The 25,162-nt window shown below is 37.5% G+C and overlaps 2 protein-coding genes and 2 long non-coding RNA genes across 4 annotated transcripts; 2 read left to right on the top strand and 2 right to left on the bottom strand.

Moving 5' to 3' along the window:
• Positions 1-4,099: 4,099 nt before the first annotated feature.
• On the bottom strand, positions 4,100-10,535 carry stx6 (syntaxin 6). Its single transcript, XM_026198381.1, has 8 exons — positions 10,317-10,535; positions 8,118-8,287; positions 7,940-8,034; positions 7,801-7,863; positions 7,584-7,712; positions 7,372-7,478; positions 6,604-6,698; positions 4,100-6,160 (listed from the first exon to the last, which is right to left on the bottom strand). Exons 1-8 carry the CDS (start codon positions 10,349-10,351, stop codon positions 6,084-6,086), a joined length of 771 nt encoding a protein of 256 aa, XP_026054166.1. The 5' UTR covers positions 10,352-10,535; the 3' UTR covers positions 4,100-6,083.
• Positions 10,536-12,759: 2,224 nt separating this feature from the next.
• Positions 12,760-14,369, top strand: LOC113040115 (immediate early response gene 5 protein). Its single transcript, XM_026198379.1, has one exon. It carries the CDS (start codon positions 13,040-13,042, stop codon positions 13,853-13,855), a length of 816 nt encoding a protein of 271 aa, XP_026054164.1. The 5' UTR covers positions 12,760-13,039; the 3' UTR covers positions 13,856-14,369.
• A 371-nt stretch (positions 14,370-14,740) lies between these two features.
• Positions 14,741-21,548, bottom strand: LOC113040687 (uncharacterized). The gene is made up of 4 exons (XR_003275282.1): positions 21,463-21,548; positions 21,189-21,216; positions 16,502-16,563; positions 14,741-15,172 (listed from the first exon to the last, which is right to left on the bottom strand). It is a non-coding gene; the product is annotated as an uncharacterized LOC113040687 (long non-coding RNA).
• On the top strand, positions 19,633-22,535 carry LOC113040688 (uncharacterized). The gene is made up of 3 exons (XR_003275283.1): positions 19,633-19,802; positions 21,443-21,540; positions 21,659-22,535. It is a non-coding gene; the product is annotated as an uncharacterized LOC113040688 (long non-coding RNA).
• Positions 22,536-25,162: the final 2,627 nt, after the last annotated feature.

The raw sequence follows: 25,162 nt of genomic DNA, 5'->3' as shown, positions 1-25,162 counted from the left end.
TTTAAACGCCTCAGATGTAAAGTTATTCGCTGTCAAAGTGACGCCAAAATGAATGGGAGTCAATGGGATGGTAACGCAAGTGAAGTTCTGCTACAAGATGGCGGCACGCGGCCGACTTCAACTTCTGGTCGACTTCCTACCCACCTGACATATCCCAGGTAATCACTGGCAGTGTGAAAGTGCAAAATCTAGCGACCCGGGAACAAATGTCGGAACACTTTACCCATGTATTTGCCGGAATGGCAGTGTGAAAGGGGCTTAAGAGTAGCCTATACAGGATTGGGGTTATCAATGACAAAACAACACGAGCAGAAGGATTTTACAGACATGTTTGAGGGTCTTGGTGAAGCACATGAGCTGGTCAATAACCTCGCCTGTCCTTCCCTATTGGTTAGACAATGATTGATTCCATCCTAGTCACGACATTGAAAACACACACACACACACACACCAAACAAAACAATCAAATACATGCATTTATTAAGTCAGAACATTTACAAAACTAATTAAAAATAAAAAAAACTTCTAACCAAGCTGCACAATCTCATTCATGTCGTTATTGATGCTTATATGCATTTACAAGCTTCATCTTTAAGCAATTATATGCTTCATTACCCAATATTCATAGCTGTGTCACGATAACTAGAAAAGAGAAGTGACTTCTCGATTGTCCGCGACAGCTGTTCAACAGGACTCCGGGTAGGTTTATAGTCGTCCTGTACTCTCATAAACATGATAGCTGCTCTCAAGTGCGGGTTGATGTTGTGTTTGTGTGTAGGGATGCTAATGAGCTCAGCTGGCGGAGGAGTGTGTCTTTTCCCCACCTCCACCTCCCCATGGGTACGAGAGCTCAGCTGTCCCCTCCACTTACTGCGGGATAAAGGAGCCCCACGCCGAACCTGCATCCTGCACCTGCTGCCTCACACACACACACACACACACACACACAGTCTGGAAATCCATCATTAGAAACACTCCTGCTATGCAGAGCCAATTTTAGCCACAAATATCATCACTAGTTTATGTACATCTCTCCTTGAAATAAGAATTGCTGTCAATATTTTGCACTGCATATACCAAAAATATTTGTATATTAATTTGATATATAATTTAGTGCTGGGCAACGATTAATCGTGATTAATCACATCTAAAATAAAAGTTTTTATGTACATGTGTGTGTACGGTATTTATTATGTATAAATACGTACACATGCATGTATATATTTAAGAAAAATATGTTATGTTTATATATTACAAATATTTGTGTATAATATAAATTTAATATAAAATTTAAATTAATCCTTTAAATGCTTTACTTTGCATAAACATATATAGGCCTAATATTGATATTAATATAAAATACATTAAAGGAACAAAATAATAATCATACTATATATGCAAAGTTATAACAATATAAAAAAACAGAATTACGATTGATTGTTAAAGAATTGTCATTTTATTATTATTTAACATTTAGATTCCATGCAAAAATATATATAATATTCATTCTTTACTATTAATCTTAATGTATAATATAAAAAATATTTTCAATTTTATAATACTGTAGCAATAAATGAAATCTGGTCCACAGATGTTTCCTTATAAGAGTTCAGTGTAAGGGAGGCCCGTGGTTTGGCTGTGATGAATGTGTGTGTGGGACTCAGGTGTTGATCTTCAATCATTACTGGGTCAGACAGAAGAGGGAGGAAGGGGAGGCCACCTGTCCTGAGATCAGTGTGAACGGCTCTGATCTAGAGACCAACGCTCGCCATCTACACAATCATCAGTGCTGATATTCTGATAGATGCCTGACACCACAACATCACTCAGAGGATCATTCAGCATCAACACACATTAAGCTCTAGAAATGGCTCTTCATATTGTTAAAATATCTTTTAAATAATAAGCTTTACATTTATTTTGTTAATAGTAATTTTATTTAAATTGCATAATTTTTTACATTTTCAAATAATAATGTTAAAAATATGGATCCGCTATGGTTTATTTTAATCTTTTTTAAAAACTTTTGTATGAATTAATCTATTAAGATTTTTAAACAAATCATGTGATATAATACATATTGTAGATTGATACTTAAGAATATTTACAATAAAAATGGTGTAAACTTAGTTTTAATTTTTTAAACAAATTTTTAACAATATCCAATTAGATTTCATAATTTTTAATATCCTTTGTAATTTAATGTATTTTATGTATATTTTTAATACATTTTGTATTTTTATATATTCATGTTATATCATTTCCTTTTAAATATAAAAAATAACAACACATGTATATTTGTACATTTAAAAAAACTGTATAGATTATTTTTAACACACATAAATCAAATTGTATTCATATATTTTCATAATAGATGTAAAAAAAAATTACATAATTCACAGATTTTTACTGATCATTTTTCTTTTGTATTTACATTCCATTTATATCCTCACATCGACAGGAATTCAATCCGACACCATTTTTCAATGAATTGTTTTTAATGGGGCTCAGAGCTTCACACAGTGACAGACTGAGGGATTGTGGGTACATGAGGAGGTTTGACAGAGTTTATGAGGGACGAGGAGCAACAATGAGGGCTAAAAAAAAATATATACTCTTTTCTATCATTCTCTTCAGGAGCAAACAAACATCACAAACAAACACGTACAACTGAAATTCACACAGTCAGGAAGAACAGCGTTTATGAGCCTGTTCACTACCTTGATCTCTCTGCTCTGTCACTGCGACTCAACAACAGTGACCTAATTGTGCAACCGCATCATTTTATTTGTATCGTAAAATTGCATAATCGATTCAGTCATACTTCGAACCAATCAGAGCTGACCTACTGCATCATGTGACCGAAGGCAGTCAGAATCAGCTGAACACTATTATACGGGCCGATGGAAATGTCTAAACAGTAAACTAAACCACTGCAAATTCCCTGTATTTGTCCTTATGCTTTTGAAAAGCAAGGGGTGTGATTGCTCAAAAACAGAAAGCTGGAGCATGTAGAAGGGTAAATCACACCAAGTCTGGCAAAAATGTCCAGAGTTCACATTTTTAGGATCACACTTGTTTTTTTTTTTTTGCATTATGACATTATTTGCATGATTGGGCACATTTTATTAATCCTCATTACTGTAATGTGAAAAATGTTTATTAAATTACAAGAAAAGTTAGTAATATTTATTGTAATAAATGTAATCGATTTTAAAGGGGGGGTGAAATGCTATTTCATGCATACTGAGTTTTTTACACTGTTAAAGAGTTGGATTCCCATGCTAAACATGGACAAAGTTTCAAAAATTAAGTTGTACGTTTGAAGGAGTATTTTTGTTCCCATTTTTGCACCTGCCGGAGACCCGGGTTCGAGCCCCGCTCGGAGCGAGTCGTTGCTGCTGCTGCTCTCGTTCAGTTTCAGCCTCGGGATCTGATTCTGGATCATAAATAAACGGCTGAATCTGACTGTAAGCCATGGTTTGTTTTGGATGATGGGTTTTCCCTCACGGTAATGTCACAGCTTCCACATGCTCTCAACTCAAAAGCCTACTCGCGCTTGTGATTCTTTAGCTCCGCCCACACGTCACGCCTCCAGCCGGTCGTGTTTTTCCGGGAAAAATCGGTACAGACTATCTTTCTCTTATGAATATAATAAAACTAAAGACTTTTTAGATTTATGAAGGATGCAGTACTACTCTATAGGTACTCAAGATTAACAGGATATTGAGTGAAAACTAGCATTTCAGCCCCCCTTTAAATTAAATTATATTTGCTATACATTTAAAGTAATTTAGCGCAGATTACTTTTATTACTATATTACATATAAAATTCATGATTTTTTTTCACATTACAGTAATGATAAATGTATTTAACTGGCATGTAAATAATGTAGGCTTTAACAATGCAGGAAAAAGGGCATATTTTCATATGCAAAATACTATTAAATTTTTCTGGGTGGGGGTTTTACTTGATTTTGGCGGTCAAAAACAACATTTATTTGTGTGATTTACCCGAGAGATTATTAAAACATACAAACAAAACAAAAACAATACAAATATCCAGTAAGATAAATGTACTCATATTTTTCACAGAATATGTAGTGTTGTGCTGTCGAGAGACGACAAATACGACGATTTTCATTTAAGCAACAGCTGCTTCATATGTTTCCATTTGAGCTAGCAGTGGAAATATAGCGCAAACCGTCAGCTTGTGAAAATATATATTCGAAACACTGGACGAACATCCTCGCTGAGCAGTTTAAGAATGTGAAACGCAATCTGACGTTTTGTCACAAGTGCCAGGCTTTCTAAAATGAAATGTAACTTCACCCTTGTCTGTGCTAAGGCACTGGCTAAATTGTGACTTGTAACTAAGAAATAGTTCACCAAAAAATAAAAATCAGCAAATTTTAATTTTCGTTGAACTATTACTTTAACCATTATTTCTCAAATTTAGCTTTTATACTAAAATATATTTGGTCCTAAACTTCACTTCAGCTGATCTGAAGTGATCCGTTTTCAGACTTTCTACAGATTAATAACCAATTGTCACGCAATTCACATATTTATTGCTTACTAAAGCACAATTTTTTTGTTAATATTTGAATTGCTAACCTATTATTTAAAGACTTCCAGCCAGTTATGCGGAGAGTTTAACATTAGCGTTTCTGTTAAAAACACAATTCCATTCAGTTTAAAGAAACAAACTGTAGTGCATGAATAAAACTCACTAGTAACTGATTATCAATAACTCAAAAGTAAAAAAAAGGTAAACCAAGCACACGGAAATAAACACTTTGACAGTAAATAACTAACTCGCATTAGTACGATCAGTAACATACCCGCTTAAACAATATCTGGTTTATTATAACTCCAGTGTTTAGTAAATTAGTAGTTATTTAGTGTTGATTATTTACAGTGGTCTAAACCAACCCAGAAATTAAAATTACCTCATGATCAAGCCATCCTAGGTGTATATGCTTTTTTCTTTCAGACCAATACAATTGGAGTTATATAATAAAATGCTCTTTGCTCTTCAAAGCTTTATAACGGCAGTGAATGGGTGTTGAGATTTTGAAGTCCAGTGAAGTGCATCCATTCATCATAAAAAGTGCTCCACAGTGTTGTGTTTGTGTAAGAAAAACCGACATATTTAAAACTTTATAAACCATAATGTACGCTGTCGTACTCATGTTCACGAGAGAGTGGCGTTCCAGCAGAGGACGTAGGCGTAGCATTAACTCCAGTGAGAATATGCTAGTCTCGCGAGAACCAAGTTTTGTTTACTTCAAAGGAAAAACTATCTCCTCTAGCTTTTCTTCGAAATCCTTCAACAGGTCTCTTCACAAATTCTCATTTTGTACTTCTAATTTGTGATCTGTTTTGTTTAGCTCTCTCCTCCGTGCTTCCACGTTTGTCGCTTCTCACCAGAGCTTATGCTACGCCTACGCTATCCGCTGGGACGCCGCTCTCTCATGAACACGTGAACCACAGTTAGCGAAACCAGAGATTATGGTTTATTACGTTTTAAATAAGGATATCTTTCGTTTACAAATGCATGAGTTTGCTTCAGAAGGCCGGTATTAACCCCCAGGGCGGTGTGGAGCGCTTTTTATGACGGATGGATGCACTTTTTGGGCTTCAAAATCCCATTAAAAACCATTATAAAGCTTGGAAGAGCCAGGAAATGTACTCCAATTGTAATCTTCTGAAAGAAAATAGTCATGTAAATCATGGGGTCATTTCATTTTGGGCGAAATATGCCTTTAAGCATTTTAAAATCATGGTCCGTTGGAAGGAAATGGTTTACCCTGGATTACGACACAACTTGTATGAAATGATTCAGACCGTATTATCGCCAAACCGAAAAAAAAACAGCCCTTGTTTTTACACGCTATGTTACACATTCGTTTTTCGGTCTGGGTTGTCTAGAAGAAAGCATAAAGGTTACGAAGCAGCAGTGTTCTGCTGTATCATGGACTAAAGATGGAGGAAGGGTTCGTTTATCTCCAAAGCACCTTTGCTGGAGCGAGCGTTCGCAGGAGGGAGTGCTGTAGTGGCAGAGGACGGAGGAGTGCTGTTCACAGAACAATGAAGAGGATGATCACCACAAACAGGATGGCCAGAAGAATGCCGATAGCGCACCACTGTCGCCGATCTGAAGGGTCAAGTGAGAATATAACACTCATAATTAGGCTAGACAGTGTTTTTAATGGCTAATCTGTATAGCCGTAGAGGTTTTACGGTGACGACAGAACTAAATGGTTTTAAAACATTCCCACAAACTTCAGGAGAAGTTCAGTTTAATTCTTGAGCTGTCAACCAAATGTTTCCTCTGAAACGGTCCGGAAGTTTGACTTCCAGAGTGCCAACTTTATGTAAAGTTTTGGTTTTACATTAGTGCCGTCAAACGATTAATCGCGATTAATCGTTTGACGGCACTACTTTACATTAAAACAGCATAATATTTGAACTGTAATAAAACAAAAGTAAATACTGTCAGATAGGATGTCAAATATTCAAATAAGAGGTTTCAGTTGAATGAATGCTGAAAGTACTGTAAATGAACCATGTCTGCTCTTCCGCTGCTGTATTACTCACCGCTGGTCATGTGAGAAACTTTAGCCAGCTTCTTCATGACGTTATCCAGTCTGGATTGAGTGCTGTCCATCTCATGTGAAAAATCATCAAGCATTCTGAAAATAGGCCAGACACACAGTCAGAATCGAAACAGAAAGTTAGGAGTTAAATCACCCGCACCGACTAGACAAACTGTCACGATTCACGCCAAGAGCAGGTCAACTTCTCACATACTACTTTGTTCTCTGGTTTGTAATTTATTTAATATATTATATTATATATCTCTATTTTTTTTTTATAATTAGAGAAAACTATATATATATATATATATATATCATGGATCACAGTTTTTGAATAATAATTGCTATATATATAATTTATATATGTAATCTATTTAATATATTATGAATTTATTTAATATATTATATATCTCTTTTTTTATATATAACTCTTTTTAAAAACTGTTTTATAAGAATATATAAAAACATTTTTTTTAAAGACAAATATATATAGCAATTATTATTTAAAAACTGTGTGTATATGTATGTAATATATGTCATTTCTTCATTAAAAAAAAACAATTCATTTCTTCATTAAAAAAAAAATAATCTATTTTAATATATTCTATTTATAGATCCTGTTTCCAAATTATATATAATTTAAAATAGAAATGATAATCTATATATTATACACACATTTTTCCTAAATGAAATTACATATAAACCTATACACACACACACAGACAAAGATTTCACACTACCTAACTTCACCGGTTTCAAAGTGACTTACACAGATTGCTCATCCAGCTCTTGGCCGATCCTTTGGGACATGTTCTTCAGGACCCCAATAGTTCCCGACACCAGCTCCAGCTGCTCATCCTGCTGATCTGCTATGAGCTGCGATGTTCAGAAATAAAACACACTGTCCTGATAAGAGCTTGGAAATATGGTTCAATATGCTAATCGGGATAATCACCTCTTAAATATGATGTGTTGCCGTACCTGTTGCTGGGTCTGTTGTTCCTCCATGAACTGTGAGTTTGCCGTCTGCAGCTCCCGGTCTAGTCTGGTGTACTTATCAGCACTGGGTTGCCAGATTGGGCCATGAGACCCACCATCACCCATTAAAGTCTAATATGAGAGGAAAAACTGTCATGAGATGATAGGCAAACTTGTCAAATCATAATCTGGGTCCTACTTTCATAGTCTGATCACAAACCTGCCGATTTTTTATCTCGGGCACTGTAACTCCCATTGGACTAGCCATGTGGTCTTTCATCTCCTGTAAAATGAAAATCAATTAGAGATATCCATGAGCCATTGGAGCAGATGTGTGTAAGTCTCTCCAATCTGCTCACCCTGACTGTCTGCCTCGTGCTAGTGATGAAGGCTTTCCTCTTGGCCAGCTCCATCGCATCCAGATTGAACTTCTTTGGATTAGCCTCCACAATACTTAAAGAAAAGGTTAAGGCTACGACATATTAACACCTGAACCATTTCAAGTCCAGACATTGGCTACCAGAAACAAAAGGATATTGATAGTCTCGTCCAAGTCCTCCAAGTCCCATTCAATGGATCTCAAACTATTCCTCAGCTCATTGGTGGTCCAGTCCACCTCCTCCTTGCTGGCTCCACCCGGGTCCTGTAGCAGCTCCATCCATCTCTGATGAAGCCCCTGAGCTGTGTTCACAGCCTTCTGCACCTCTCTGATGAAAAGCAATCCATTAAACCTTTTTATAAAGTCAGGAACCCAACAGTATTGGAACAATGACATTGCAGATGTTAGGCTTGACATAAATAAAAACACCAAGATATTACAAATAAAATCCTGATTTTGGACATGTACCATGGCACAGAGATGGTATCACATAGAAATACTATAGTACTTTGATTTATACCATGGTCTTCTCATGACACTCCAAGGTACATCCAAATATACCAAAGTACATGTCCAAAAAGCATGATAATGACATGTTTTTAGACATGTATCATGGTATTTTGACTTATACCATGGTTTTCACATGACACTCCAAGGTACGTCCAAATAAACCAGGGTACATGTCCAAAAAGCATAATAATTATATGTTGTTATGTACCGTGGTATTTAGACTTAAACCATAGTATTCACATGGCACTCCAAGGTATATCCAGCGCCGCGCTCCCACCACGCGCATCACGCACTGTGCATAGGGCACCAAGTGCTGAGGGGGCACTAAAAATAGCCTAATTAATTTTTTTTTTTAAATGCCGGTATTATTTCATTAGCCCAAAGAAATATTAGGCACATTTTAGCCATGTATATGTAAGAAAAAAAAGGGGAACAAGAAAGATATCTAATAATTGTCCGGTCTAGTCTAGAACGTAAGGGAAATGTGCTGCATGTGCGTGCTGCTGCTAATCGTAATGCGCCTCGAACTTGCTGACGTTAATGTTAGCATTAGCAAAGTATGTTATTATAACTTACAATGTAAAGACGTGTTTCCACGCGTCTGGAGGTCTCGCGGCACGGTAGACGCGAATTCTCCTCATTTGCGCATCTAGTTACAAGAGTTAAAAACACACACACACACACGGCCTGTTCTCAAGTCCATTTGAAGTTTCTTTTTTTTTTTACCGTTGTTTGAAATGGATTAAATCATTATTTAAAATAATCTTGGAGATTTTTGAATTGCCTAAATCATAAATGCAGCCGGGTTGAAGCCTTCAGTGATGTTTTTCTTTTGTTATGGCAGCCGTCCCCTCTGCATATATATTTTTGTTATTCTGCACAAGACTTCAAGCCAATAAATAAGAAATATTGCTGACTTGAGTGTTTCCAGTGCTCTCTTTACGTTCGTCCGTTATTTGACGTTGAAAAAGGAAAAATCGTTTTTTTTAGACATGGAAAAATCAGTGACAGCCCTAGTAATTATTGATGATTATTTCATTTAATTTATTCAAAGTGACATTGAATTTGCAAAAAAAAAAAAAAAGTCTGTATTATTTTGCTATTTTTTTAATTTTGATATTCTGTTGACTGTTTACAAAGTCAGCAAAGCTGTGAAGATTTTACTTTCTCTTTTTAGTGTTCTTCACTTTTATACTGTGATGCTGCTATTGTGTGTTATTGGTATTGAGTTATGTTTGGTAATAAAAAGTTAAACTGGCAAAAACAAACGTTTTTTTTTCTTTCTCGGGGTCGGGGTGGGGGGCATCATAAAGGAATTATGCTTAGGGCACCAAAATGGCTAGCAGCGGCACTGGGTATATCCGAATATTCCATGGTACAAGTCCAAAAAAAAAAAAAAAAGGTTTTTGTACGTGTATCATGATAGAGTGAAGATGTCACTGGGAAATAGCATGGTACTTTTGTTTTTACCATAGTATTTACATGGCACTTTTTCCAAGTATACCACATAATCGTAAATAACGTTATAATATATCAAAGAGCAGGTGTGTGTTACCACACAATAATATCACTTCAAATAAAACCACGACACGGATATCGATTAATGGCATGACACGATGGCGGGAAAATCGATCATGACGGTTGTCATGGCAACATGATAACGATCTCGTTGAAACCGGTTGAAACAGCTGTTTTAAGCGTTCGTGCGCAAGGCTATCATTGGTAAACGGAACAGATTAACCATAAAAAAACTCATAAGCTTATAATTCGCTTTCTCCTTTCTAGTACGTTAACGTTAACGTTACCTGCTTTTCGCCCACAGTCAGTGATCTAAGCCATAAACTCACCCTTTCACCACGAAAAACGGATCTTCCATCGACATTTTGGTGTTCAGATGAGTGGATTCTTGTGCGATAATCTCATGCTCCTGATCGAGGCGGGTTTCGCTTTTCTTAAACAAAGGAGAGCGCTTAATGTGTTGTTTACATGTGGGACGGAGCCCGGATCCGCTCAGCCTCCATCGCTCGGCCGAATCACATCCGGGTCCTTCAGCGTCTAGACACACACACATACACCGCTTCCCGATAAACAAACACCGGCAAGCTCTGCGTGGGTTGTTTTGGTTTGTTGCAGTAAAAGAACAAAGCAAAATTTCCACAGATGGCATAGATATGTTCAAATGTGTATAAAAGCATTATTGTAATTATGAACACAAACACAGTGGAACATTATATTTTATTGTTATGAATAATAATAAATATGTAATGACATATTTCAACAACTCTACAGCATATATGGCAATATTACTTTATTATTATTATTTGATAATGATAGTGTAATAATAATAATTATTATAATTTATTAAATTAAAATGTAAATACAATGTAATATATTTATAATTTAATAATTATTATTATTAGTATCATCAACATCATTTCATCATCATCATGTTTTGTTTTACTCATCTTGTCTTAAACACTAAAATGTTGCATCATATTTTTTCATATTCAAAAATGCATATTAGTTCCAAAAATTCCATGAAAGTAACATGGTACATGTCTAAAAACAATAAATTTTCTCTCAATGTACTATAATATATATAGTAGATCCCAAGTATAGTAGCACCAGCATATTCAGATTGCTCCTTCACTAGAAAGGCATGCCCGGACATCTTAAAAGGCCAAACGGAGCTTGTACTTTGGTAGCACCACACACGCTTGTATATATATATATACATATATTTGATATATATATATCAATGTACATATCACCTTCTAAAACAGTGCTTTCAAATATATATATATATATATATATATATATATATATATACACACACACATGTATATTTGATTCTTCTTTTTGAATTAAACGCCTCCAATCTATTCTCAAAAAAAAAAAAATAACAATGAAAATTGATTAATAACCACAACAACAATAATAACATTTGAAATGATCTATTTCTCTTAATCAACTCAGCTTTGCAGCTCGTCTACCTTCTAAAACAGTGCTTCATACATTATTCAACACAGCACTACCTTCTCAATAGCTGACTATCTACACCAGTGTTATCCTCTTGTAAGCGGACGCTGTGTATGATGTAAAACCAGCAAACCAGCTGGAAACACTTCAGCTCAGCTTAGTAAGTAAAGCTGCATACATTATTAATCAACTCTGGTTATATTTATAGCATCAGTTGCCAGTTTCCCATCAATAAGCAGACCTGCAGTTGAAAAGCTAGGGATATTATAGATTATAGATACCCTACATTATTTTAAATGGACCTTGTGGTGTATCCCTTTACTAACTACAGCCTTAACACAGCTGGATTCTGATTTAAATAGAAGAGTTATTATTTTTTTCTCCATTTGTTCTTGTCTATCCATTCTTCTTAATCAGAAAAACAGCTCGTCGCAGTGAAAGCAAAGGATTTCTCACATATTTTGCGGTAGCCATGACCCATGTTTATGACCCACTTCTAAATGCATGTGAACTCACAAACCAGCGCACACGGATTGCTAGCTTAAAAAAATACATACAAATAATGAAAGCATTGCAACTCAGAGGCAATATCATCAGTTCAGGGTCAAATCTCCCACACTGTCGTTCATGAGTAGCAGCTAACTGTTTCTTCAAACAAAACATTGCCCTTCCCCCCCACTGACAACTCCATTCACATTCGCCCAGACACCGCAGTGGATTTGCACAATAGAGTCACGTGACACGACTGTAGCAGACAAACCATTACATCAGTCGAGGAAGTGAGTTGAAAAAAAAAATTAAAGGGGAAGTGCAAGTTTTTCTGAACAGAATGAGATGAGCTGCTATGCGGAAACCGTGTACAAAATAAAAACAATAATAACTATAATATGGATATTTTAACTCTATTAATAAAGACAAAATATATGAAACAAGAAGCCTACCCTAAATATCCGACATAATCTGTAAAAACATGAGTTAGTGTCTCGTGTATGTCGATTTTGGCTTGTTATTCGATACAAAAACGATGTTGTGTTTTAAATATAGTCCGTCTTAGTACTATAAATCTAATTAGCTGAACAAACACAATGAGTTGTAAAAAATATCTACCCGTTTTAGCTTGAAAACAATTCTATCCCTTTAAACAGTTCTCCCACGTTAGTATTTAAATATGACGCATCAGCACGGTGCTCTCCCATTGGCCATCGCCTATTTGGCGGGGTGTGATTCACAACACTGGCAGAACGCAACTCGAGACGTGATTGGCTAGTGTAGCCGCTGACGCTGAAGTATAAAAGGAGTTAAAAATAGAAACGGTCTCATTCCTCCCTAGACCATTGTCGGGTGCTGGAGGGAATGTGTGAGGTGTTCAAAACTCCTACACTCACCCAAAAATAATACTAATATTGTATTTTGTGAACAAGAATGAGGCTTATGTCAACAAAATACGGGACGATTTGATCTACAGGAGGAAAATACTAATTGGACGTTATTTATTAACGCATTTCTTAGCCGCTGGCTTTGAGGAGAATCCTGAGACGAAATCAAAGGCGAACTTTCTACCTCTGTGAACTTAACCATACTGATTCCAACCATGGAATACAAAGTGGAAGCCCATCGGATTATGAGTATTTCCTTAGGGAAAATCTACAACTCGCGCGTTCAACGGGGCGGCATTAAACTGCATAAAAACCTCCTAGTTTCGCTGGTCCTTCGCAGCGCGCGTCAGGTCTATCTGAGCGACTACTACAGCGGCGCGTGTCTGAATGCTGCTCAGAGCCAGCGCGAAGGGAACGAATGGGAGGAGAAATTCCCGCCCTCCACAACCGAATGTGACCGAGTACAGAGCCCAGAGGAACCTCAACAAGACGCGCTGCCCGAGAAAGAGCGGGAATATCGCGAAAACGACGATGCGGTGAAATCAGACCAGGTGGATTGTACTTCCACTTTACAACAGGAGCAAAACCAAAACTCTTCGCTGGACTCTGTCACATATGTTTCCTCTGAAACACGGCCGGAAACCATTATCGTGCCCAAGGAGAGTCCCTCGGACAGTACAGAAGAAGCAGAACGCGACTCAACGCCAGAAGCGAACGGGGAATCACATCAACCACCCGAAAAGCATGTTTGTTCAAACAGGAAAAGAAGCGCGGATGAGACAGAAAGTGGCGATTCGTCTAAAAAAAGGGTCAAAGTTGGTTCCTCAAACGCTAAAGAGGACGAGGAAGCCGAAGAGATGGACACGAGTAACGTGTCCAACCTCATTACGATATTTGGTTCCGGTTTCTCAGGACTTCTCAGCAAAGACGGCGCTAAACCCGAGTCTGAAGCAGAGGATAGTGGACAAATCTGCTGCGACCAAATGCTGAAGAACCTAAACCCGTGGAGTACAGCGATAGTAGCTTTCTAACTGTATTGTACTGTACTGTACTTGTTATCCGGGTTGATCTGAGCGCATTGGGAACACGTGGTCAGGCCCCACATCGTAGCGTGGGACTTCCCAGCCAAGCGTGTGTGGTGCTACCAAAGTACAAGCTCCGTTTGGCCTTTTAAGATGTCCGGGCATGCCTTTCTTGTGAAGGAGCAATCTGAATATGCTGGTGCTACTACTTGGGATCTACTACAGTCCTTGAAGTGTTGAACTCTCAGACATTATAAAGCCAAGCGAGGAGTGGTATTACAACATATGCAAATGTGTCATGAAGGTCATGTTACATTGTCACTGAACCGATCCAGGGGTCGATCACAGAAACTTGACTGGATGAAGTTTAGACCACTGTTTTGACGTCTTTGTTTTAAAAAGACCTGTACATTCTGTAATATTCGAGTGTGTGTATATATTGTCTGTCGCATTCTGAATCTATGTATTTTGGTATCATGACAATTTACGTGGTGCTCACGTATTAAAACAATGTGAAATGACACTGATTGTTTCTGTGCTTTCTGTTCACGAGTGGAAACGTTGAGAACTTGACTCACATGACTTGAATGAGGCATCATCCACCCATTTTTTTTTTTCAAATAAAAGCTTTTTTTTTTTTAGGATATTCAAAAATAACAGCCCAATGCTGTTTCTTAAGTTTCCCACGGTGATAAAACTTTAAAATAAATTTAATTGGCAAATTTCAATGATTCTAAATAGAAAATTATAATACTTATATGAATATAAAACGACTTCATTGTCAAAAAATTGCAATTTGTGACATATTATATATATATATATATATATATATATATATATATATATATACATACACACATATAGTCATACAAGGTTTATTCAGAAGTGTCTCAAGTTTACCTGAATTCATTTTTAAAATTTCTGAATTCTCTATATTTTTAAAATTACATAGAACTATTCAGTAATCGCAAATGAAAATTAAAGAAACTCTTGGAAGATCTCTAGTCAGGAAGTGTGAGCACCCTATTTCACACACACTTCATTTTGAATAGAAGATTTAATAAAAACTATTTGGGTTAGTACTTAAAATGAAGCTTACCCCAAACAAAACTATCTGGACCAAAGTGGTCCAACACGTTTGAGAAGAACAGGAATGTTCAGCTGCTGTTCCACTGCATCACTTCCAGGCAATTTTTGACTGCATGCTGTAAAGAGAGCTATTGTGCCCCTGAAGCATGTGAGGAATGCAGGGTTCAGTTTCAGCGCAGACTGCTGTCTCTTCTCCCAGGACCTGTCTTTGGTCCCAGGCTATTCACATGCCTTTTCCTACAAGAGAGAACAGTCATAATAGAATCATTGACTCCTCAACCATATTTTCATGTAGAAACATCACTTGAGTAGTATTACAATATTAATCAGGGTGATATGATTCATAATTTACATTTAGTAAAAGGCTTTATGCTCAAAAAATTTATTATGAGAAATGTACTTAATTTACTATGTAAGAATGCAGTCATTCAGGTAAGTGTATGAGCCTGTCTTGTAATATGCACACACACACACAAATCAGTTTATCTTATATAAGTGTTAAAATAAAAAAAGGAACATCCAAATAAAAAGAATCATAAAAATAAAAAAGATGTGGGTTCCCATGGTCATAGAAAACCTCAAATATCAACAAATTGTCATATTACACATAAAAGTCATATTTAGTGATACAAATTTTTTTGTGGGTGTACAATAGTTTAAGCTATGGTTATTATGACTTTATATACTGACTTAAATGAAATATACACTTCCGTTCAAAAGTATATGGGATCAGAAAGAATTTAAATGTTTTAGAAAGAAGTCTCTTCTGCTCACCAAAGCTGCATTTATTTGATATAAAATACAGTAAAAACAATTAGAATATACTTTCAAATTTAATTTGTTCCTGTGATGCAAAACTGAATTTTCAGCATTTTTATGCAAAAAATACACTATTTACAATAATTTAAATGTAACTTGTAATTTAGCATATAAATATAACATCTGTAAATTATAATATACTGTATAATATTTTCAAACTGAACTGCAATCTCTATTAAAATGATTTTAAATGCCTTCAACAGTCACAAATAACTAAAAAGCTTATATGAGGGAGAAAGTGATGATAAAGGGTCAGATCAGGTAGAAAAATATTGCAAGGATTTGCAGTAATATGTAAATTTTTTTAGTGTGAGTAACATTTAAGAAAAACAGTAATGACGTTAACTCCAGCAGAACAAGCTTGATGCCCGGTGTGGCCGCATTCTTTCACACAGACATGAGTAGCTATTGACAGATACATTCCCTCGGGAAAGACCAGAAGGTATGAGTAAAGCTGCTTTCTCGCCCTGCTCTCTTGAGAAATGTGGGTCATTCAAATCCTGGCCATAGTCGAGTCAGCTGACCACACTGGCATAGAACAGTAACAGAGCTGGAGCGGATGACAAGTGGCCCGATGAGACTGCGGTGGACCTTTTCTCAAATTTCTGTAGTTTTCTGTAATTGCTTGTGTTATCACTGACATTGATCCAAAATAAACCATAGATCTAAAAATGTCTAAAATACAATATATAGATCAGAATTTTTTTGTCATACATGTGATGCAACATCACTAGCTGTTTCACGAACCATGCTTAAACACATGCAGCTGTCCTCTCTTGACTGGTCTCTCGTTCCTGCATTCCACTGTCCTGGAAGGAAAGGGGGTGGGGGGCAGGAGGAAAAGAGTAAAGTTGTGAAAACGTTTCCTGCTGATGTGCAGTAAGAGAGCATGTGGGTCTGGAACATGGAGACAAAAGGCGAGAAATTTAATATGTGTATCTCTCTCTCTCTCTCTCTCTCTCTCTCTCTCTCTCTCTCTCTCTCTCTCTATATATATATATATATATATGTAGCTATTTTATGTAGCTATTTTAGTTGGACTAAGAAAATAATTTGTCTTTATTTACTTCTCACAAAGTTGGACTAAAGGTAAATAATTTTCAATTGTCCATTTTCAAGTGGAGTAATGAATGACACAGAAGTCACTTTTAAACCATGCAGCGAAACTGTGAGACAAACTTGAACCCGATGCGAAATCTGTTTGCAGTAATCTTTAATGGATTGCGTGGATTCCTATTGAAATTGCTGGATTTTACCCGTGAAAATTCACAGCAGATATGAATGCACCTATTTGTTAGGCAAATATTCGATTGCGCATAGTGTCACGTTGACTGCTTGACTACTCATAAACCTCTATAGCTCGGACTAGAATGGAGCATTTGAACTCATGTTCTGATATCATACGACCATTTAAATATAAATCTAAAGGACATTTTTTTTGTCTGTTTTATCATAGGCCAAGCAAAAGTGAACAGTATGACCATTTAGAAAAGTAATATCAAACCAAATTCAATACTTGGTGCCAAATATCCAACTTGGCTTGCTTTGCAAAGCTTTTAGGATAAACTGAACAACAGAAAGAGACTCTCAAGCAATAAAGATAAGATGTCAAGGACTTTTTTTTAGGTGTTTAGTTGATTTATTGTGTGCTAAGAGCCATGCCGTGTCCTTGTTTAACATGGTCAGTCCCAAAGAGAGGGGTGGAAAGACGCCTGAACAAAACACCAGTCTGGATACAAGTAGAGACCAGATCTACTCCAGCAGTTCTTTTGTTCAGAGCAAACAGAAAGTCAGGAAATCTTTCTAGCACTCATTCAGAAAGATGGATATCTCCGCATTGACACATCAACTGGAGTGACCCACAAAGCAATTTGTCAATGATCTCATCAGTCTCCACAATGCTCCAAGTTACTCATCCACCCATTTTTGAAGGCATGCATACAGTATTCTTCCAAAAGTGACGAGTCAGAGGGTAATTTCACAAACCAATACGTGAACTCTCTCATATTGACGTGACGGCTAAAGGGATATTGTACATTCAAACAAGTTTTGTGCATTCAGGAATTACCAAACCTAATCAGAATCCTCCAAATCACTAGAAAACCACCCACCAAAAGATCAGATGTGCTTTCTGTAAACTCTTAAAATGAAGTTTCCTAAGCGAGATTTCACAGGAGAACCATTTTGGAACCTTTCCCTGAACAGTTCTTTAAAGAACCACGAAGAACATCTAATCTAAAGAACCTTTCCACTATAAAGAACATTTTGTGCAATGGAAGCGTCCATTAATGTAATGGTTCTTCAGAGAACCACAGATGCCAACAAAGAACATGTATTTTCAAGAGTGTAGCGAAGAAATTAGATACAAAATTTGTGCATATAGTATTTTTTTTTTTTTTGAGATTGGAAAGTGATTCCAAAATACAGCAAACAGACCATCTCCGATTAGGTAGTTTATGTGAAACTGCATAAATAAACAGGGAAACTCCAACTCTAGTGTGCAACAATACCAAACAGGGAACTAAAAGTCATAACCGCAGAGCAGTTAAGAGTTTGAAACTGGTCTACAATGACTCAACGCCACCCCCCTCCCCCCAGATCACTGATCTTTTCAAGGAGAAAAAGCCCTCGCCGTGGCCCCGCTATTCATTCTGTTTGACCCCTGCCAGAGCCCAGACAAGCTGAAGTCTTTGTTTATCTTGGGAAACTGGCAGAGGACAGGAGGGGAAGAGGGTTTGGGTGGGGGAGGGTACTGAAGATTGGAGGGAAAATGGGATCGGGGGAGGGGTATCCTGGGAAAAATGCCAGCGTGGGATCAGTGACAAGGCCAGTCTTCCTGAAACAGGAGCAGCCTGGGATGGTGAAGGAAAAGGGTGTCGTTGTGGTTGGGGGGAGGGTCCACCTTGTTGAACCAGGCCATAAGACCAGAGACATGCTACACGCGCAATACGTCACGTTGATGTATGTTTCCTGTTGGGCGTGGGGTCGCGTTTAATCACAGTTCCGAAAGCTTTATAGACTCCACTCAACTGATAGCAAACAGTCTGTGAGGCTTCTGCAATGACAACAGGCCAATTGTGTGTGAACGTTTAGGTTTCTCCTCAAACGCTACAAGCCAGGGCATGTTGAGAGCAAAAGAAGCTTGGGGCAATTAAAGCAGACAGATGGCCGCTAAGAGAAAAAAGCCTGGTGTACCTTTCTCATGTTTTGTTGCTACAGGAGGGTCATGTGTTCCACATCTGAAAGGAGTGAGATATTTAGTATTAGTCAGACACTTTAAACATACACACACACACACACTAGTGATCACTGTCCTTGTAACTAGATTTTTCACTTTATAAAACCTTCTTTGTTGCCCAAGTACAACCTGCTTTCATTATTCTGGGTGGTTGCCAGGATGTTGCTATATAGTTGCTAAGGTGTGCCTGAGTGGTTTTGGCATGTTGCAGTTGTTGGGGTGTTATGATGTCATCGCTAAGGTATTCTTATTGATTCTAAAATGTTGCTTAACAGTTCCTTGGATTTTCTGAGTGATTGCCAAGGCATTGCTGTGCAGTTGTATTCTAAACTATTGGTTAACTGGTACTAGAGAAAGATTAGTGTACCCAATAAAGTGTTTAAATGCTTTTAAAGCTCTTTATAATTCTTGAAAACTGAATTTGTGTCAAAAAAGGGGAAGTATATTTAATTTTGCATGGCCAAAAAAAACCTCCGTAGTTTTCTTTGTAGTGTTAGTTCCTTGAAATGGTCAAAGTTCAGTTTAGAGGCTGGGGGAAAGTTCCTTCAGAGGACTTTTTATTGGCTCATAGTGACTCACTCAACACAAAAGTCCACTAAAAGTGACACATCCAAATGTGATCCGAAGCCGAGGTGATCATTCTAGTTTGTCAGTTATTAAATCTTACCTCTACAGATCCATTCGTGGTTATAAATATTCCTGGCTGAGAACTTTGATTTCAGGCTGTAATAGCCTCACAGAATCCTCTATATCTGAATGAGTCCAAAAATCAAGGTCGGAACCACTGGTTTTCGGGGTTTTGACATAACAGTAAGTGTTTTTGTGTGGCAAATGTTACTAGGGAGACAAAACAAGCTTCATACTGAAGAGTCAAAGTGGCTTAGTAACCAACAGCAGCTGCCACAACATTAAACACAAAGGTGCTCGCTAGAAAGCTATGCATAGTTTTACAGTAATTCATTCCATTCATGCATTTACTAAATGAAAACAAACCTATAACAATTTTATGAATAACAACTGTGTTAATCATATCCCTCACTACAGAACTTTGATTGTTGGTGGAAATTCGGTCAACAGTTTTTTTTTTTTTTTTTGTGGTTAAAGTTTAAAGTCCTTTAAACTATCAATACTCTTGGTCAAAACAAAGAAAACATTGTGCTGTAGTGCTAGGCAACAATACAGTAAAGTGATCTCCTTTGAGGCAGCGAGCGGCTCCACCTTTTAGACCATATGACGTATGGAAACAGTGAGAATATAAAGGACACCTTTTTCTCTCTCTGGCCTGCCGCTGGGAAAACTCCAAACATTCGGGAGCAGACATTTTTTGCTTCTGATTTGGCAAACACAGGAGAACCATGATTCAATTATATCCTTTTGTGAAAAAAGGCTAGATTGGTTTTACAGACTGCTTAAAAATATATTTCTGGTGCTTTTAAGGAACTCAAAGCCAAAACAATTATCCGTAGAGCCTGTAATGTAACATCAAGAACAATTGCTCTAAAAGAAACATATAATTCATCCCAGGAACTAGGGGTGGGCGATATAACCAAAGTCTTCTATCATGATAGGAGATATTTTATTTCACAGTAATTATATATATTATGATATAGTTATTTTGCTTTAAATAAGTTCATTATGATATAAACATTTCTGAAAGACAGCAGGAGTATTAGACTGCAGTCACTTTAAGAGCTGCCTGGATCCGATATATTGTTACACCTGTGTTTTTTTTCTCAGCTGTTTGCTTTCACTTAAGACCTAAATTACTGTGTTTTTGAGGATACTTGCAAAGATGAAAATATTTTAACCATTCAAAGCCTATAAAGTGGCAAAAATACCTCTGTTTAATACTTCCACACTCTAAGAGCACCGTCTTCACGTGCACACGTCTCTCTGAAAGCGTGCACATACATGACTTAAAATCAATTGGTTTTTAAACTACAATGCTTAAAAACATGTGCAAACGATAGGTTTTCATGACAATGCAGCACAGCAATATCATGTGTGTGTGTAACCACAATAGAGACGGTAGTCCAAAATTTCTACTGGTTATTTGCTCACCCCTACCAAGAACCCTATAGGAAAAAAATACTGAGGACTGTCTCAGGTGAACCTAATGTAATGCAAAGAACCAATAAGGAACACTTTAAATTGGTAGTTTACCCAAAAATATGGATTTGGTCATCTTTTACTCACCCTTGATGCAGACCAGTATGTCTTCGATCTGTGGAAAACAAAAACAGATGTTTGGGAAAATGTTCACGCTGCTCTTTTCCATACAGTGAAAGTCAGTAGAGATGCCCACTGTATTTTCAAGAGATGACAGTTAAAACTGTGGTCTGTTCCTCACACAGAGTTAATGTTTTGCTTGAAACATGAATCATGTCGATCACAGATGTACAAATGTACTTCCACAGTACGTTTATCATGCTTTTTGTCTTTTTTTATAGCTTTTGGAGCTATACAGTACCTGCTCCCATTAACTTTCATTGAACAGAGAAGAGCAGAAGAAGAACATCTCTTGCTGTGGAGAACAAACAACATGAGGGTGAGTAATAAAGGCAGAATTGTTATTTTGGGGTCAAATTATCATATAATTAGAGAGGGTACAACATGTTGTCTCTATCTCCCGTCATAGACTAAAATGTTGTTATCTCATTCGACAGCTGCTCAGAGCAAGCGCCACCCTTTTATCTACTCAAACCAAACTATCAAAGAACCGTTGAGGACACGTTGTCATTTCTCATGTGTCCATTGCATTTATGCTTGAACATACAAGTGAACATATGTGACTAAGACACTACAGCACTAAAGCCAACAGTGACTTTAACCCCTCTTAAAGTGTTTCCCACAGTGCTTGGCAGTCCAGCGGGTCACACAATCCCATCTATTAGCCTCCTGCTCTAGTGACCTGCAGGAGGCCAGCAGATTACGGCTACGTGTCTTTGCTCGCTGTGATTTCCTGCTACATGCCAAGTCAACATATGCCTAAGGAGACTAGCGGCTTTTAGACGCAAGACCCAAACTGATCCAGAGAGCAGAACCTTCCAGCACGAGCTCAGGCTGAAAGTTGTCGGAAATCCTGGGCCACCCATTGGAGCTGATAGGAAGGAGTCGCTTTTAAAATAGAGATGTGTGCAAGGCCGGGAACAAAGAACAGTTGCTGAGTGCAGCAGAGAAGAAGGGGCACTGAGTGATAACATGCACGTAAAAATGACCATGTTATTGCCATGTTTTGGGCATGGTACTGTGGTAATACCAAGGTATTCTTTGAAATAAATACACCACAATGATGTTCAAGTATCTTTTAAAAAGTACCATGGTACTAACGCGTCTTTTGTTATTTTGATATGTGATTTTGACAGTGTGCTATGGTTTTCAGACACTGTCATGATAGCAATACCATAGTATTCTTTGAATTAACAAAATGACACTCTGTAGTGTTACCATTATATTTTGAAGGATTTTGAAAGAGTTTTAGGCATGGCACCACACTGTACCATACCGCGATCTGGGCAGTAACCAAACTGCTGGGTTTGTCCATATTTTACCCAGCGCTGGGTTGTATTTTTTAGAGTGTGATACCATGGTACAAATGTACAATAAACTTAAAATACATATAACATGGTTTTTATATTTTAGCACATGGTACTTCCAAAATACCATAGTGGTGCCATAGCACCATTCAAAAAAGACACCATATCTTGGTATGGTACCATTTTCTACGGTATTTACAGCAACCAATACCATGGTAAACGGTACTTATCCAAAACACAATAGTATTTCTATGACACTTTTTAACATAATACTTAATAATAACATAATACATTATATGTCACGTATAATGGTAGCCACAAAGTATGTACTGTAAGAGTATGCAGAATAATAAGTATGTTTTGAAATGGACTGACAGTTTGCACAGGGCACAAATTGGGCAATAAAAAGGCCAGATACATTATGTGTGTGTATGTGAATGGAGCGGAAACAAAAGGTGGTGGAAGGGGATGCTGGAGCAGAAGGGGACGTTTTGAAGGAATGGGGGGTGGAGGTATTGGTGACGGCAGATGCTGTCCCAGCATGACTTCAGAGAATCTGTGGTGGGGGCTGTTTTAGGGGTGGGGGGGTCTGCTGGCCTTGTTTGCCATCAGCTGCAAATCTGGCCCAAGTGTGTATTCGTTCGTTTGTTTGTTTGTGGATGCATCTACACATGTGTGCGTGAGAAGGGTGAGGGTGTTGGAAATGCACGTTTTTGTTTTTGTCTTTGCGTTGCGTGGAGGAGGGGTGGTGCTACTCTATGTATGAAAAACATCCTTGGGTGCTTGGGTGTCAGATTTAATTTGATCTGTCCAGAACAGAAGCAGACTGTGAGAGTGTGCGCATATGTGTGTGTGTGTGTGTGTGTGTGAGAGAGATGGATTCTAAGACAGACAGAAATAGATAGATAGATAGATAGATAGATAGATAGATAGATAGATAGATAGATAGATAGATAGATGCATGTAATTAAATAAGCCAAAACTAGGTATATAAAAAGGCAACATATGTCTATCAATTGAAACAGTCAATCAATTGTCTATGATGCAATCTAAATAGTAAACTCACTGGGTTTTGTAACCGAGCTTTAGCGTTTGTTCCCATGGCCGTCCTGTCTGTGTCTTTGTATTGGTGCTTCTACCATCAAGTCTGTGTGTAATCATGCACTTCCTGTGAACACTGCCGGCCATTCATCATCCAAACACACAGCTTTTTTCTCCTCTTTGCAGGCCCCTTACATACACCCACCTCTCTTCCTCTCTTCTTTCCCACATATTCACACTTTTGTGCTTCTTTATTCTACTCTTCACTCCCTTTTATATATATCTATAGACAGACAGATTTAATTTGATCTGCCCAGAACAGTAGAAGACTGTGAGTGTGTGTGAGAGATAGATAGATAATACTTTTTTTCTTTTTCTCTCTTCATCAACCCTCAAATCTGTTTGTTCATGTGTCCAGAGCAGCAAGGACACTCTGTCCCATATTATTACCCTTGAAATTACATAACCGGGACAGAAGTGAGGCGATGTTTGGAAGGGAGTGACACGAAACCTCCCTCAGCCTCTCGCTGCCCAGTGTCCTGAACAGCTGTGTGTTTGTTTTGCTTCATTCAGTTTTGTGTGTGTGAGTGTGTGTGTGTGTGTGTGTGTGTGTGCAGAGCTGCTGTCCCTGTATGGCGGTTGTTATTTTTGTAAACAGAGTGGAGAGAGAGCATCAGGATGATAGAGCAAGAATGTTTTAATGTCACTGCTGTGCTTGAGGCACGACAGCGATCTGGACCCCTGAATTACACGCCTGATAACTGATGCATCTCCCAGACATGCAGAAGAAACACAAACCTCACCGACTATCAACATTAGCCATTACATAATAGCTCATCCCCGTCTACATGCTATCAATAAAAGATGTTACCAAGTCTGTAATCTAACGTCAAAACTGTCAACACTCCTCCTCAACCTTCAAAACAAAGCAGATTGAGAGAGAAAGGACAAGTGCTGACTGGATGTGGAGACTTCAGAGCCTGAGGCAAAGGTGTGTTGTGTTGTCACACTCTAAACTGGTTGAACGAGCAAAAAACACACAATTGTGTGAGGTGAGCTCACTTTTACTCATGTGGTGTGACCTGTACCATTGGCGCCGCCCTAAGTTGCCAGTAGCAACTTAATTCATAATCGTCAAATGATTGTTTAGGTCTTTCACAAATAGCTAATAAACATACTCATCTCTCAGCAGTTTCGCATCATAATCTCTGCAGAAACTAGTGGTATTTGTTGGACTAGCTTTTCAGATGGGATTGAAAGAACTAGATTTGTGTTTATATAGTTATGTAATGGAAGCCTGTTTCCTCCACTAATTGAAAACTAAGAAAGGTAATTGCGCCTATTTATCTCGCAATCCTGACTTTTTTTTTTAAACTTGTGCGGCACAAACAGAATGGTTAGTTATGAACGCTGAATTGTGAGATTTAAAAAAGTTGATATATTGCAATTCTGACTTTATTCGTCACGATTTCGATGTTTTATCTCGCAGTTGCGAGGAACTGGATTTTAAAACTTGCAATTGCAAGAAGAAAAAAGTCAGAATTGTGAGACAAAAACACTCAATTCTGAGAAAAAAAGTCAAGAATAAATAAA

This window comes from Carassius auratus, chromosome 22 (genome assembly GCF_003368295.1).
Source record: "Carassius auratus strain Wakin chromosome 22, ASM336829v1, whole genome shotgun sequence".
Taxonomy (NCBI): domain Eukaryota; kingdom Metazoa; phylum Chordata; class Actinopteri; order Cypriniformes; family Cyprinidae; genus Carassius; species Carassius auratus.
Note: the sequence above shows the minus strand (reverse complement) of the source record. Positions and strands in the feature narration are given on the sequence as shown.

Coding starts and splice junctions, on each gene's coding strand:
- stx6 (XM_026198381.1), bottom strand. CDS start 10,351: ATGTCGATGGAAGATCCGTTTTTCGTGGTGAAAGG. Junction 8,288..10,316: donor CCGTTTTTCGTGGTGAAAGG/GTGAGTTTATGG, acceptor GCTTTTCATCAG/AGAGGTGCAGAAGGCTGTGA. Junction 7,864..7,939: donor GCACGAGGCAGACAGTCAGG/GTGAGCAGATTG, acceptor TTCATTTTACAG/GAGATGAAAGACCACATGGC.
- LOC113040115 (XM_026198379.1), top strand. CDS start 13,040: ATGGAATACAAAGTGGAAGCCCATCGGATTATGAGTATTTCCTTAGGG.